At 37.5% G+C, this 15,576-nt stretch overlaps 3 protein-coding genes and 1 long non-coding RNA gene across 4 annotated transcripts in view; 1 reads left to right on the forward strand and 3 right to left on the reverse strand.

Annotated features, from left to right (window-relative positions):
• Positions 1–252: 252 nt before the first annotated feature.
• Positions 253–2,400, reverse strand: LOC123975971 (integumentary mucin C.1-like). Its single transcript, XM_046057742.1, has 2 exons — positions 2,310–2,400; positions 253–1,033 (listed from the first exon to the last, which is right to left on the reverse strand). Exons 1-2 carry the CDS (start codon positions 2,361–2,363, stop codon positions 428–430), a joined length of 660 nt encoding a protein of 219 aa, XP_045913698.1. The 5' UTR covers positions 2,364–2,400; the 3' UTR covers positions 253–427.
• Positions 2,401–6,056: 3,656 nt separating this feature from the next.
• Positions 6,057–8,560, reverse strand: LOC123976667 (salivary glue protein Sgs-3-like). The gene is made up of 2 exons (XM_046059013.1): positions 8,365–8,560; positions 6,057–6,662 (listed from the first exon to the last, which is right to left on the reverse strand). The coding sequence occupies exons 1-2, from the start codon at positions 8,419–8,421 to the stop codon at positions 6,270–6,272; spliced, it is 450 nt and encodes a 149-aa protein (XP_045914969.1). The 5' UTR covers positions 8,422–8,560; the 3' UTR covers positions 6,057–6,269.
• Positions 8,561–9,265: 705 nt separating this feature from the next.
• On the reverse strand, positions 9,266–10,268 carry LOC123976668. Its single transcript, XR_006826410.1, has 3 exons — positions 9,980–10,268; positions 9,443–9,538; positions 9,266–9,350 (listed from the first exon to the last, which is right to left on the reverse strand). It is a non-coding gene; the product is annotated as an uncharacterized LOC123976668 (long non-coding RNA).
• Positions 10,269–12,381: 2,113 nt separating this feature from the next.
• Positions 12,382–15,576, forward strand: part of zgc:114119 (Mediator of RNA polymerase II transcription subunit 30-like) — a 69,196-nt gene continuing 66,001 nt past the window's right edge. The window contains exons 1-4 of the mRNA XM_046058488.1: positions 12,382–12,555; positions 12,978–13,202; positions 14,058–14,216; positions 14,401–14,490. Coding sequence (XP_045914444.1) covers positions 12,990–13,202; positions 14,058–14,216; positions 14,401–14,490 — 462 coding nt within the window. The 5' untranslated portion in view covers positions 12,382–12,555; positions 12,978–12,989. The remainder of the gene's footprint in view (positions 12,556–12,977; positions 13,203–14,057; positions 14,217–14,400; positions 14,491–15,576) is intronic.

The raw sequence follows: 15,576 nt of genomic DNA on the forward strand, positions 1-15,576 counted from the left end.
GTGTGCACTGACTTGATTATGTGTAGTTTATTTCAAATTAAACACTCAAATCAAAGGAGCTCTTTTTGAAATACATATCATGTTTTTATTCTTTTAAAGTATAGTCATTTTTACATGTAAACAGAAAAAATTCAAAGGAAAGAGATCATCTACAAGCTTTGCTGTCCATCTGTCGATCTGAAGCTAAAATAAAAGCTACCAAGGAACTTCATTTTGAGGCATTTTGTTAACCTTAAATACCTTAAGTCCATTAATATACGTAGTTAACATAAAAATGATTTGTAAATGTCATACATAAAAAGGTTAGATTTGAATCAATCATTCAGCCACTTCTTTGGAGCGCGTCTGCATTCAGTTCAACTCAGTCTTCATTTACACTCAGAATCGGTGATCCAAGATTCTTTTAGCCCTTTTGGTGGGTTATTTTTCAGGGACAGAGCGTGTAAAGCAAAGATGGCACAACAGAAAACAGCAGAAAAGCTTTGACTTCTGGGCCTCCACTATGTGGGGTGGTGTTTTTGTTGGTTGTCATTGTCATAGTTGTGTTTGGCGAGGTAGTTGTATTCATGGTGGTATTAGAAATTGCAGTAATGTTTGGGGTGGTGATTGTAGCGGTGGTCACAGACATGGTTGTAGTGGTGACTGGGGAAGTGTTTTTTGTCGTTGTTGTAGGGGTGGTCACAGACATGGTTGTAGTGGTGACTGGGGAAGTGTTTTTTGTCGTTGTTGTAGGGGTGGTCATACCACTTGTAGTAGAGGAAGTGGTTTTAGCTGTTGTTTTAGGGGTGGTCGTACCACTTGCAGTACTGGATGGGGTGGCGGTTGTAGTAGTGGTTGTGGTGACAGTTGTAGATGTGGCTGGAGAGGTGGTTGTAGCTGTAATGCTTTTGATGGTGGTCATGTCTAGTGGCCCAGCAGTTGTAGTGTTAGGCGAAGCGGTGGTTGTGTCAGCGGTCATAGGCATGGTCATAGAATTCGTTTCAAGGGAAGTTGCTTCAGGTGTAGTGACAGCCGAGGTGTTGTCATCTTGAGCCTTATTGGGAAGAGAGTGGAAAGATCATTTAAATTAATGAGAAACAAAAGCCTTAGTGTGTATTAGAGATGCACCGATTGATCGGCCCCGTGATCAGAAATGGTTGATTTTCAGCTTGATCGGCCATGACAGGTAACCTGACTTATTAGTCTTAAATATCTGATTCTGTGCCGGTCACATTTTAATGCATATTCGCCAGACAGTAACTGACCTATGTCACAGACACACACATGCAGAAGCTAAAACATGTTGTCAGCATGGATGTTCCTCACCATGACGGAAGTCCTAGAGTTGTAATATCTGTAACACCAAAATAAGCCATGTTTCCACAAACACAGAATTTACTTATGTGGTCCGCCCAGGTATATTAACGGACTTGTGGCAGTAAGAGATAGAGGTGTAGGTGTGTGTGGATTACACTGTAATTTTGTGGGAAACAATGAGCTGCATTAAACTGCAGTTCATTTTCAGTTCGATTTTTATTGTACAGAAAAGCTCTGTCCGGTAGCCTAACCTGGAGCAACTTTTATTTTCAGATGTGTTTGAGTGAAAGAAGAACATCCAATTGAATGGACCCCAGAAAGAATAACCAATCCGTATGCTGGTGCTAATGGGGATCCTAAAGAAGAAGTAAAGAAAGTATATTCCATTAAAGAAAACTTACAAAAATGTTTGTGTATCCTGTGAAGTTTTTCTTCTTAGAATTAGTAGAATCAGTAGGTCCGACTGGCCAAGAAAATTGCGTCTCTACTATGTATGCCAACAATACTTCTATTTCTATTAACGTACTTGTTTTCAACTTCAGCGTGATCTCATAACATTATTACTCCCTTGTCATGTTGGAACGGATTATAGTTTAATCTCTGCTCTTTTACTAACCTTTAGTGTATTCCATCAGAAAAACATTTTGTTCCACAAATGTAAGTGAGGTTTTAAAAACAGAGGCTTCATGATTGTCTGTTTAATTTCAGAAAATCCTAATGATCAAACAGTTAAAATAAGCATTTTGTATTACATTAGTATCCCACCATGACACCATAATAATAAAAGAAACATTAATGGTAAATGTACAAGACTTATTAAATCACATGTCTGACCTTTTCAGGACAATAGGACAAGTAAGAGGAGACTCTGCCAAAGTTTGTTTTTAAATGAATTGGTTTTTGACAGTTTGTTAGTAAAATTTTATGTGCAAAGTGCAAAAAATCTAAAGGGATAGTACTGTGTTTTGGAATATTTTCTTAAAGAACTATTTAATAGCTTTTCAAATATTTACCTTTCCAAATGTCAGCAGAGCCAGTATGGAAAATCCCAGAGCAAGTATCTTCATGGTGGAGAGCTAAAAGGAGGCAGAGGTGCACCAGAAATAATATTGAAAATGTCCTGTTGCACAGTAGCCAGGATGCTGTGATTTTTGGTGCTGTGAAAGTTCTCCCACTGTAACCTGGTCTACTTCCACTCTCTTCTGGGAAACTTTTTGTTCTTGCTTTTATACAAAAATACCACGGTTCAATAGGTGTGAATTTATGACGTACAGTCAAGCTGACTCTGAACCCAGGAAGTTGGATGGGGAGGTGCGTGTGATGCATGTGTGTTTATGAGAGGAAGGCATTCTTCTCCTTTGCACAATTTCTACAGCCTTATCACTTCGTAGTTTGCAATAATAAACAAGTGCTCACCACTCACACCATTCTGGTGCTTTTTCCCCCTTGTCACTAAAAATACTTACTTACTAATGCAGCTTCATGTAAAGTATTTAGACATTGGTGGGTGCAATTTTGTCCAACTGAGGCCATTAGATTAATCACAAAGAGAAAATTATTCATCCTGCCTTATTGCTCTTGTTGGATTATTGACAAACTGACCAACAAATAGGTTACAATATTGTTTCCTTATCTGTTACACCTCAAGTGCAGGATAAAGGTTATTGTTAGGACTCATTCACAGAAATTATCATTGAGATCTTAAGTTTGTGTGGTTTTTGGTACTTTGCTACTGAGTGGTTTGGTTTGGTTTGCACATGTTATATAAGCAAACATATAAGACCAAAAGACAAAACACTCTAAATGTGTTTACTAAAATAACATTTTCTGCTGCAGTTTCTTGATTTTTGAAGTGGCACAGTCCCCAAAGTTAAGTGTATTGTATATTTCAGTTCCGAGGTATTTGCATGTTTTGCCCATTTCACTCAATTTCCATCTCTCTTGTTTTCTTTATTTTTAATTACAGGAAATTGTCCGCGCACCACTGCAAAAGCTGTCGTCCTTAAAGGGAACCTTGATTGCAGGTAGCCCACAATAAAGTTTTTTTGAGATAGTCACTCTGCATATCATTAGTATTTTCACCCAGTAAAATGAATAGTAAGCCGAGTTCAGCTCACTGGCTTCCTCACAAGCTTTCACAACAACTGCACATGTTTCTGTGGACATTCTGAGACAGCAGAGGGCAACAGTGCCCAAGCTGTTACAGATTTCATAAACATGGATTTATTTAGGTATCATTTTGAAACAAATCACTAAAACAACATATCTTTTGAAAGTAAATAGATAAGGTCATAGTAGTAGATTGTTTGTTGTTTGTTCTTTTATTATTTTTATTCTTGATTTAATTGTATTCCTTTTATTTTACTTTGTTCTGCCTTTGCAAAGTGACGACATACAATATATCAACCAGCTAGAGCCTCCACTGGGAGTAGTATATTGTGAATACAAATATTACACATTACACACAAGTGATTATTTGTAATGTTTCCGACTGTTTAGTCGATGTTTATTGGTTTTTGGACATAATGTGCATATAATGATACCTAGTCACACACACTTACACACAAAAAACCCAGTTGTTCAAACTTCAACACAACACAACAAGTTTGACATGTCTAAATTTACAAATGAACACACAATACATTCTTTAATTTATACATGTAATATATTGAGTAAATAAATATTCTCACACAGGCCAATAAATAGGCCCACAGAATATACAAAGTGTAAATGTGATTTAGCATATGCAACTCTCAGTAGTGGCAGTAGTAATTATGATTTAAAGATATCTGCTTTTACCTTTATATATATCAATGCAGAATCTTTTTCACATCTTTCCAAGGTGTCTGTTAGTTAATTAATATGCTGGCTCTGTCACTGTGACTCACAACTCATTTTATAATTTCATAAACACAGTGACAACAGTTTAACACAGACAACTGAAAATGTATTCCCTCTAAAGCAAATGTTTTATAATAAACTAGGATTTGCTATGTGTTAAAACATTACAGTAATTAGAGACTTGCTCCAGCTCTGAGCCTCAAGAGAGCGCTCATTGCCAAAGTGTTTGAAGAACAAATGATCCAAACAGCAGATGGACAGAGCTGAAGGTGTGGCTCTGTCCATTCTTTGTAGTCACGGTGGCTATGAAGCCTGTGCCCGTTGTAGTGGCCACGTTAACAGGGTTCTGGTTACCGATGGGATTGGTTCCTGGGTAGTTGGATGTCCCGGTTGTACTGGAGGTCTTATTGTACGTCATCGTTACAGTACCTGGTGATGAAGTCTGTGTGGTCTGGAGGATGGAAGAGGTGGCAAACAGAGATTTGACATAACATAACATGGCATTGTATTTGATGCTATGAAGCACAATATTATATATAGTATTGTGAAACATACTCTACAAATGCATATTTAAATTTTGGTATTGATTTAAATGACAAAAATGCAGCAATAAATAATAAAGATACAAGGTCAGGATATTTAAAACAAAAAAGAAATTTCACTGCGATGATTTTTTCACATTTTGTTTAAATCCACTTCTCCACCTGCTTTATAGCCAGTAAAGAAGATTTTTACCTGTGCACAGACAAATCCCAGCAGAGCCAGTGAAAACAGCCCTAGGATTAGGTACTTCATGTTGGATGAGAGATGATTTCCTCTTGAAGACAAGACAAAACTCACTGTTTTTATCAGCTATTTATTGTTTTGTTTTTTAGGGCCTGGCCCAGTCATACACTTGTGTATCCTTGCCGAGACTGTTAAATGTGTGTTTTCAGAGGCTGGTCCTTTATAGGGCATTCAGATATTTCACCTGATACCTGTTTCAGAAGTCTTCCCTCTGTCTCCACCCCGTCTATGGACCACAAATGTAAAACTGAGCCAAGTGAAATCAGTGCAGGAGATACCTGGTCTCTGCTGTTTTTGCTCCTCCAACCACTTGGCCGCAGTTATTCCTATCCCTTTATGGCTGTGATTGACTGTTGAATTTGGTAAGAAATGTTAATAATATCTTAAATGCCTTCACCTTGTTGAATTCAGTGTTATATAGTACAGAAATTCTCATTTAGATTGCATAGTGACATGGCCCTCACTCACTCATTCAAAATTAAATGGGCTTATTTTAACAGGGACATACCCTGTTTTACATTTGTGAGACATTGAGCTGTAGTTTCAACTTGAATTGGTTTTAAATTCACCATTTATTCTTCAAAGAATATTTAGCAGCCTGACTACCAGAAAACTATATTTTCACGAAAAGATTTGAACGATTTTGGGCTAGGTCCACTGTTCGTCTACCTCATACACAACTTTTCTTACACTACTCTACTAGCATAAGACATGCTCATCATATTTCACATACTATAAAAGCCATCAGTTTGCAGTAATTATACAGATACATTCAAATGCATTGCTGTCATGTCCTAAGAACCCTTAAGCAGAGTCATGTAAGAAAAACAATAAAGCATCAAAGGTGGTTCAAGACAAACAGCCTGACATTGAACGCAGTGTTGTTTGAATAAAATTAAATATCTTTTTAATATCATTACCAAAATGCAAATGCAGTGGGAGCTTCCTCTGACAATTTCCCTAAAGGAGTTCTTATCATTTCCCTCCCAGTTGCTACTATGTTTTATTTATAAATTCTTTTTTAAAAACCATATGTCGTGTCCAATAGCATTACAATTGTATTTGCCAAAACATCCAGAGATATATCCTATGGTTATATTTGTTCATTGTGATTAAAACATAGATCTGAAGCATGGGATTATACATGATTTATTGAGACTGTGTGGAAGACTCTTGGTCAAAAGTGAAAAATAGCTCAGAGCAAACAAAGCACTTCATAACATTAATATGACAGAAGCGTGACAGTCAAAGTAAGAGCCAATAAATAAGAAGCTCTTTCAAAAATCTAACATTTCTATTGAGGAAAGGTGAATCTGTGATTTTAATTTTGGGTTACAATGGCAGTCCTATGCACCGTAGATCAGAATCGAGATCAGAGGCACCAGTAGTTGACTGCAGGACCCAAACAAAGAGGCAGACCCTCCGTTTGATGTTGTAGTTGAAGTTGTTCTAGTGTTAGTCACACCAAGAGCTGACGTGACTACAGAGCTTTGTGTTGCTCCAGAGGTCATTGTGGGCTTCTGTGTTGAAGTGATTTGAGCCGTGGAGTGCGAGGTGGAGTTGGAGGGAGGTGCTGTTGTGGTTACATTATTGTAGTTGGAGGTTACGTTAGTCGTGGTGTGAGTGGGCAGTGGTGTGGTTGCTGCTGCGGGTCTGGTGGTACCAGTTGGTTCAGTGTTGTTGCTGGTCAGTGTTGCATCTGTTCCATTTGTACAGGAGGTACAAACTGTTACAGTTTGCTGTAAAATAGAAGAACAATTCACATTTGACTTTGGTCACCTGACTAAAGTTCAAGTGTGTAACTTCCCCTGAAACCACAAATGCAGTTTTTACGTTTCCTTTTACGAGCAAGTTAAACAAGATATGCAGCTCAGTACTTAGACACACAGACATGAAATCGATATTGACCTTCACATTTCACTCCCAAAATGTTAATAAAATAAATGCTGCTGTTTTTAAATTTTTTAAATGTATTTTAGTGCCATGATCACACAAATGGGATTCTTCAATTGTATTAGAGTAGCAGCACAAAATTCCAGACACAAATCGTTTTAAAAATGGTCAAATTATCTACATGGCTAAATAGCCACAAGAAATAAGTGAGAAAACGTAACTTGGGTGAACCAACCCTTTATGTAACAAAAGTGTAAAAATAGAAATGGTATAAAAGAACTAAAAGTAATTAAAGAAAAACATGATACTACTACGCATTATAATATTAGAATAACAGTAATAAGACGATACAATTATATTCTTCTATGTAGCACATCACTGGTTTAAATTCTCTTTCCACTCTCTGTCCCCTCCTTCACTCAGCACCAGGTTATACTGTCATTATTTCCTGCCTGTATTATGCTATCAGTTGATGCCATAGATAAAGCTGCAGTACAGTGCGTCTGAGTCTATGTATAATAGTTTGGAGCCACGCCGTATAAAGGTCAAGCGCGAGCTCTTACAGCGGAGGACATTTAGGCATTAATCACATTTTGAATATTGCTGTGGTTGATATACTACTATATATCCTACTATAGCCTACTGTACATGTCTGCCCTGCACTAACTGTCCCCTGACTACACACAGTGTATATGCATCTCGTTGTTGTATTTCATCTCCCCTTTGGTCCAAACCTATGCTTTATATTTTTTCTAATAGGTCACATGTAGATATAAGAGCATTGCTGTGGCTGACACCAAATAGCTCCCTCCAACAAAATAAAGTATTAGTGAGGGATGACAAAGTAAAGTAGGTCTAATATATTCAGTGTCACAGAATTATAGCAGTGGAGGAGCTAGAATAATCATAATTACGTACATGTGAAACAGTTGAAATTTAACATTAGATGTCTTGTAACAAGTTTTCAGAAGACATTGTCCAAGAGGTTAATTAGAACCACTGAGTAACCCTCGTAATAATTGCAATTTGACATGCTTTAAAAAACTACTTGAATGCAAAGAGCCAATTTGTAAAGTAACCAGTGTTTTTTCCATGTTTACAGTTTTATTAAACACAACATGTCAACAAAAAACACCCACTACAAACCCACAATCAACTACTGTTAACAAATGAAAGATTAAATTTCCATTTTGATGCCAACATCAATGAGAAGTCAATAAAGTGCTCAGAAAAAGCTCAAGATCAGCTACTAAATGTACCTTGTGGTTTCCAAGGTCAAGAATGATCCTCAATTTGCCTAGACTTTCAGATGCATTTAAATGCCCCATTTGCCTATACTCTTAAAGACTACTACATGAGTAAAAGAGAAAAATAGCAAGTGCTATGTGTTTAAATATCCAAATAAATCACATGTCCAGCCAGTGTCCACTAATCAGAAAGATTGAACTGCTCATCACTGGTCCACGACGGCCCTTTGAATGTGGACAAACTCTGGTAATTTGTCCCACATAATGTTTCACACTAGAAATCAGAAAAAGTGTCCCTTACCTCCACTGAAATGAAGGTGGAACAGACACAGAGGACAACCATCATTGTTTTCTCCATCTTGGTCTTCAGGTGTTTCCTTTGTATGTTATGGCTGTCCCCACCTTTATCGTCTTTCCTTTTATACCTGCCAGCTCTCCATAACACTGATACTGATAACTGCTCTGCTGAGCAGAAGTAATACTTCCTCAACCCCTTGACATTAAAGCTTGTTAATGAAATACTACTACCGGAATTTGGGCACACTAGATTGAGTGTGTTGTGTACACCTTTATTGTAACATTATGTTTTTTATGTAACTCACAAAATTCCGGTAAAAATAAAAAAGTTGAGAAAACTCAAATTTCCAAGGCAACAACTGAAACTGAATTCATGACAAAAGCATAGTTAATATAATATTGTTGAATATGAGATTTTACAGTGTAGAGGAGTCTGTGTGAACATGGTGAAGACTGAAAGTTGGTTTTCCTACATTCCCCACCTATGAACGCAGATTAAAATAACTTTGCCGCTCACAGTTTAAAGATTATAAGTCATCAGGATACAATTGCTCAAGGTCAAAGAGAAACAAAACTTGGTTTGTTTGTGCAGTTGCAGTTGTTTTTTATATACTGATCATGTAGTATATTTAGTATATGCTCTAACAATTACTACTATAACTGTTAGCCAAGTTATCTTTATTTTTGCCAAAGAATAAAGGTTGGCGGTAGTGCAGTGAATCTTGATGGAAACAGCAACAAATCTTTTTCAAGGTACAAGGTTGTTTATTATACAGCTCAAGGCTGCATAACGAAAAGAAATTTGTAGTTCCTTCATGCTACACACACAACATTTAATTAAGTGTAAAATATGGTAACATATAAATAAATCAAATAAAATAAAACAGTTTATACAGTTATTTATATGCATATCCATTTAATATTTAACTTTTCACTTTCGACCAAGATCAGATAAACTCGAACTAAGGAAAACTTGATAAGGTAGTTCACCTAAAAATGGAATGTGAACACAGAAACACAGAAACCCATCACCAAAGACTTCCAGGGTTCCTCTGATAACGCAAGAATTCTATTTTGCTTACTTTGACTTTAATCCACCCCAATGGCGATTAATTTGAGGAAATTTTGGGAAATAAGGCAGGTTTGATTTCACCTTGCCTGTTGACTCGCAGAAGGATCTGTTTGAGTAAATGAAGAAAGCAGAAAGGAATGTATCCCCGTGATGTTTACTTTTTGATATCGAGCGCGTACAAATACTTGAGGTAAAACTGGCATCTTATCACTTCTACGAAACAACGCAATGATGTGACAGCCTCATGGCACGCATTAAATAAAAATAACATTTAGGTATGGTTCAATTTCCACTCAATATTACCATATAAATATCAAAATTGAAATGACAATGGAAACAGATATTTCAAATTTTAAGCTTAGCATTTTCTCTTTTGAAAAATAAATATTTACCAGCTTTGTTAAATCCAATTTATCTAACTTCAAGTTGTCTATTTTTAAGGAAAAGTCAACAGACAATCCCTCTCACTTTGACTTTATAAGGTCAAAGATGACAGAGGGAAGGGTGTGACTGAAATGCTTCATTTGATAAGTTACACATTTCTCACCTGGACTCTGTGTGGGGTATTTCAAGTACTGACTGATACTGGTTCACAAAAGCAACCCACAGATTTACTACTAAACATGTACATATGCAGGTGATTAAAGGAAAAGTGTATGGACAATTAAAGTCAATTCCAAATTACAACAAGAACATTCAAATCATAACACTTTTTTTTTGGATGATCACAACACGGCTTCAAGGACAGAGAAGGAAACAAAGTTCTTCCTCTAATAGGTTGCTCTGGTAGCTACTGTATGAGAGCACAGCCAAGCCTTTGTAGTGCTTATCAGCTGTGTCATCAATGTGCTGCGCATTTCCTGGTATCAGGCATTTTAATATCTCTTTAAGATAACTTATTGGACGCTACTGCGTATTTAATATGTGAGCCTACTATGTTTGTAGGATTTACACAGAATCAAGGCCCAGAGGTCAATAATCAAACATCACACTGCAGCCTTCCTTGTCTTGCTTTTATATCTAGTATGTTAATGGCCTCTTTTTGTGACATGTTTCATCTGATGAGAAATGATTACATCTGTTTTATTGCCTTGGTTGGTAAATGGAAACCAGCCATAAAGATGAGAGAATGCAATTAGAAGGAGGACAGGTCTTTTAAACATTTCATATGCTCAAAAAGACAGTCACATTCATATAAACTCAAAACAAACAAATGAAAGTTAGAAAAACATTAACTGGGGAAGGATCCTTATCACCATGCCAACATCCAAATGAGTGTGCTGCTACTGAACATAACTAACATGCAGATGTTAATGTTTACCATGTGCACCATCTTGGTTTAGCATGTTAGCATGCTTAGCATTTGCTAACTAGCACTCGTTTTATACAGTCTTTGCTAGCACTACACAAAGTACAGCTAAGGCTCATGGGAATGTCCTTAGTGTTGCAGGTAGGCCTATTTGGCCTAGGTTAATTGGTAACTCTAAATTGTCTTTGGCACTAATGGGGCCAAAAAGACTTATACCTTCTATAAAATAATATAAATTATTGGCAAGACATGATACGTGATTTGAGTCTGGCTGGTCATATACTGTACTGTGCATATTGCAAATTCTAAATAGACTAAGGGTAATCGTTAAGCCCCTTGCAGAGTTGTCTACCTTTTGCTTAAAAGGTATGAGTATAATTTTATGTATCGGTATACGTTTGAAGATCTATCAACACATTTAGTTACTAAACTAAATACAATCTATACTAACAGCTTACCTTTTTTGGTTTAATTGAGTTTAGTGGAGAAGTTTTGCTGTGAACATTACCACCAAATAAAATAAAATGTTCAAATGTATCTAATGCTTAATTATTTGATCCCTGCTGTACATTATCACTATGTCTTCCTGTGACTTCTGTCTGTCATGGAAGTCTGCAAACCAAATCTCCCTCAGGACACTAATAAAGTTCAATTTGAAATTATACAAATGATTTATTGCAGTGACACAGAGCAGGGAAAAGTAAAATAGCTCTTATTTCAGCTTCACAATCAAAGTTCAAGGTTTTCTTTTTTCTTTTCTCGGTTCTTGCCAGTTTATTTGCATTCTGCTTAATTTGATCCATTGTGACCTGGGAGGAAATTTAAAATATATGCAAAAACATATTTTTTTTTCTATTCTAAAACTAAACAAGGTGCCTTTTAGTTTTATCAAATACCTTTTGACGTACAACCCACACCACATTGAAAGCAATATGTACTTCCTTATGACTTCAGGCCCATGAGTGCAACCTTTGGTGCGTAAACCACGGATTACATCAGCCGCACTTTATTTAACAATTAAAGAAAGCAGGTGATTTTCCATTACTGAATCTCATTGGGCTAGCCAGGCATCAAGTCTCGTTCACATGACTGTCGTTTAACCCCCAAAAGTCTGTTACTATTGGTACTATTACTGCATGCTAGATTTATATCGTGAATGTATTTTATTTTATCTAGCTATGTAAACATATCTTAGTAGGTTTTGGGACAGTCAAAAGTCAAAAAGTTGACTAAAAATCCCATAATAAAGTATCAATGGTTGTGTAACTACAGTGTTTTAGTCACTGAACTGTGAATGGGATTTGACAACTAGAACATCAATTACATTAAACAAATAAGGTTATGGCTCTTAATATTTGCAGAATAGAATATTTGTAGAATCTATCAGTCTCACTAACTAATAGTAGCCACACTCAGTGTTGCTTAGTATTTACCATGTCATCTAATGTAGCCTTGTAATAATATTCTAAATATTTCAGTTATATTATCTGCTATGATGTCTTTAATTATGTTATGTGTTAAGTATATGAATAATGAATTCTTCCAAGATTGTTGTGTTGTCCTGTAGTAAGGTTGGTGTTCACAGTACATTTACTCATGAACCACTGTGTCCATCTAGTGGTGGGAAATAAGTACTTCTTGCCAGGAAGTGACGCAATGAAAACAATAACGTGCAGAGCTTTCTGAAAGAAATTAAATGAAAGGTCTCATTATGTCTTATTTAAAATAGTAAATAAGCCAACATTAATATTTTGCTATTACTAGAGCGAATAAGAGACATTTGGACAACATCTAACCAAAGGAAGTTCATTTAGGTAAGCGGTTTTCTGCACTCGCTGTTAGCTATCTAGCAGGCTAGTGGCTAACTAGCTTAACGTTACCGCTGAATGAAGCTATACATAATATTCTGTAGGCTAGCCTGTTTAGCCAACAAGATTAGCCTTTGTTCAGTAGAAGTCAGTCAGTAATATGTTGTTTATTTAGTATCTTTAGTTTAAGTTAGTGCGTACATGAGTAGACGTTTTGATATGTCGTGTTATCAATAACACTTTGTGCAACGTTAAAACGTTTGTAGGTAGAGAAACGTTAACATTAACGTTACACTTTCAGGAAATACTCGACTTTTACTCTAGCGTTAGTAAACGTTAGTGAATAAGTTTGGAGTACCGGGGTCACAACGTGTTTAGACGCTGTCGCCTTTATTGTTACTTCTCTCAGTCGCATCCCTTTCCCGCAGATTGGTGTGGTGATGGCAGCTTCATTGCCTCAGAAGCCAGGGATGCCGCCTCAGCAGCCCCTCATGCCCCCAAGTGCTGCATCAGCCCCAGGTCAGCAGCCCATGCCCCCTCAGGGAGCCCTGAGAGAGATCTCTCCAGTGTTCCTCTGTCGGATCGGACAGGAGACTGTCCAGGACATTGTCACTCGCACCATGGAGATCTTCCAGATCACACGAGCTACGCAGGTACTGGACATAATACTGTTAGTCAAGTTAGGTAACGATAATGTTTGGAAAGGACAGGGAATGGGTCCCAAATCTCTATGTGAGAAGATGTTATGGCGTGAATGCCTGGTTTTGGAAACGTCAGCACAGACCTTCTTGTAGGATTCTTGTTGAGGTTAAAGGTTTTGTAATATTTTTTCAAGGGAATCCTTATTTTCATAATTGATTTGTATATTTTTCGTGACAAAACAACCTCAACTCAAGGCCAACTTACTTGCATGTTGTGAAACTTCTGACCATCATTTACGTACCACACCAGCAGATTGAGTTCCACAAAAAATGTAGATGTTCAAACGTCTGAATCTGAGCACCTCTAGTAATTTTCAATCTGCTTGGCATGCTTGTCAGCATCTGTCTTTTCTCATCCTTCCATCTCTACCTGATCTGTGCCTCTATTTGTGTCTAATTGTGTTTCTCATTGTATAACTCGCCTCTTCCAGCTTGTCCTTGTCAATTACACTGAGCAAGTCTTTTCACTGCACTAAAAATTCGAAGCAAAAGATCAGCATCAGGACCATGTACTCAAAAAATGTGTGGTCTCGCATTTCACTCAGGCTTGACACATCACCATCCATATGCTTTTAAATATGATACACTTTAAAAATCAATGAGAGAGAGAAATTCTGAACAGTGTCTTACAATATCAACCTTTTACTTTAAATGAAATTGAGAGTAAACAAGAACAAGTAAAGTGTAAACTTCATTTTAATACTGGCTTCTGCATACCAACTAGTCTTGATAGCTGCACATTATACTGCCAACTGAACCAAAAATGTAAACGACACTTAAAACTAATGAGGTGTGTCTTTGATGTAGCTTCCTAATGGTGTGACGCAAAGTCAGGCAATGTACCAGGACCGCTTTGGGAAGCTCCAGGAACACCTACGGCAGCTCGCCCTGCTATTCAGAAAGCTCCGGCTCCTGTATGAACGCTGTGTGGAGATGACCTCTGACCTGCAGGAGGGGCCAGCAGAGGTCAGGAAGGAGCCTTATATTTCTGCTTCAAATATTCAGCTTGTTTAGGAAATAATAATAATTTGCAGAATTGTCCATGTACCTCATGCCTTTTGTTTCACTGTGCCTTCTTTCACTATCAAAACCCAGTGCATTCATAGACAGGAGGGGGAAAAACTGTTCTGATTGTATTTTGTGTCCTCAGCTTTTGCCGTATGTTGGGGAGGAGCTGGTTACTGTCAAAGTGGAGCCCTGCAGTCCTGCTGTCAACCAGGAGAGAAAAGAAGTTCTAGAGGTGTGCTCCTGTTTTCTTTTTGCCACAAGTAAAAATTAGCACTTACTTCATACACAGTTTGTGCATTGGAGTCTTTTGTTCCCTGCTACAATAACCCGGCTTAATCATCTCAGGAAACCTCACATTTTAGAGAGAGTTTTATGTTTTAGGGTGTTTTTAGTGTACTGTATGTACTGATCACATTTTTAGAATTTGTAGTTTTGTTTTTGTACTTGCTCTTCTTGACTGCAAGTCAAGTTTCCCACTTGGGATAATGAAATGAACTGAAGTGAATATGACTACCTGGCAGGTCAGGGTGACATTTCTTTTTTCTTTGCTATTAAAAAATGAAAGTGGTCTTCCCATAAGGCTTTGAAAGACACTTTGAAAACACTGAGCAAAATATCTAGATTTCAAAGTCCCCTGAAAATGCCTCTAGATGGCAGTGCTGACACAGGCCACGGGTATCCTTGGTGGCATAGGTGAAAGGCAGAAATCATGCATCAGCTTAAGCACATTTTCAAATGAAGGATGTTGTTTTTTGAGATATTATGTGTGCCTATGGAGAGAGAGAGAGAGAGAGAGCTGACAACTAATGAAAATCCCAAATTCAGTAACCCCCGAAAATCAGAATATTACTTAAGACCAATACAAAAAAAAGGATTTTTAGAAATGTTGGCCAACTGAAAAGTATGAACATGAAAAGTATGAGCATGTACAACACTCAATACTTAGTTGGGGCTCCTTTTGCCTGAATTACTGCAGCAATGCGGCGTGGCATGGAGTCGATCAGTCTGTGGCACTGCTCAGGTGTTATGAGAGCCCAGGTTGCTCTGATAGTGGCCTTCAGCTCTTCTGCATTGTTGGGTCTGGCGTATCACATCTTCCTCTTCACAATACCCCATAGATTTTCTATAGGGTTAAGGTCAGGCGAGTTTGCTGGCCAATTAAGAACATGGATACCATGGTCCTTAAACCAGGTACTGGTAGCTTTGGCACTGTGTGCAGTTGCCAAGTCCTGTTGGAAAATGAAATCTGCATCTCCATAAGGTTGGTCAGCAGCAGGAAGCATGAAGTGCTCTAAAACTTCCTGGTAGACGGCTGCGT

This window comes from Micropterus dolomieu, linkage group LG09 (assembly GCF_021292245.1).
Source record: "Micropterus dolomieu isolate WLL.071019.BEF.003 ecotype Adirondacks linkage group LG09, ASM2129224v1, whole genome shotgun sequence".
Lineage (NCBI taxonomy): Eukaryota > Metazoa > Chordata > Actinopteri > Centrarchiformes > Centrarchidae > Micropterus > Micropterus dolomieu.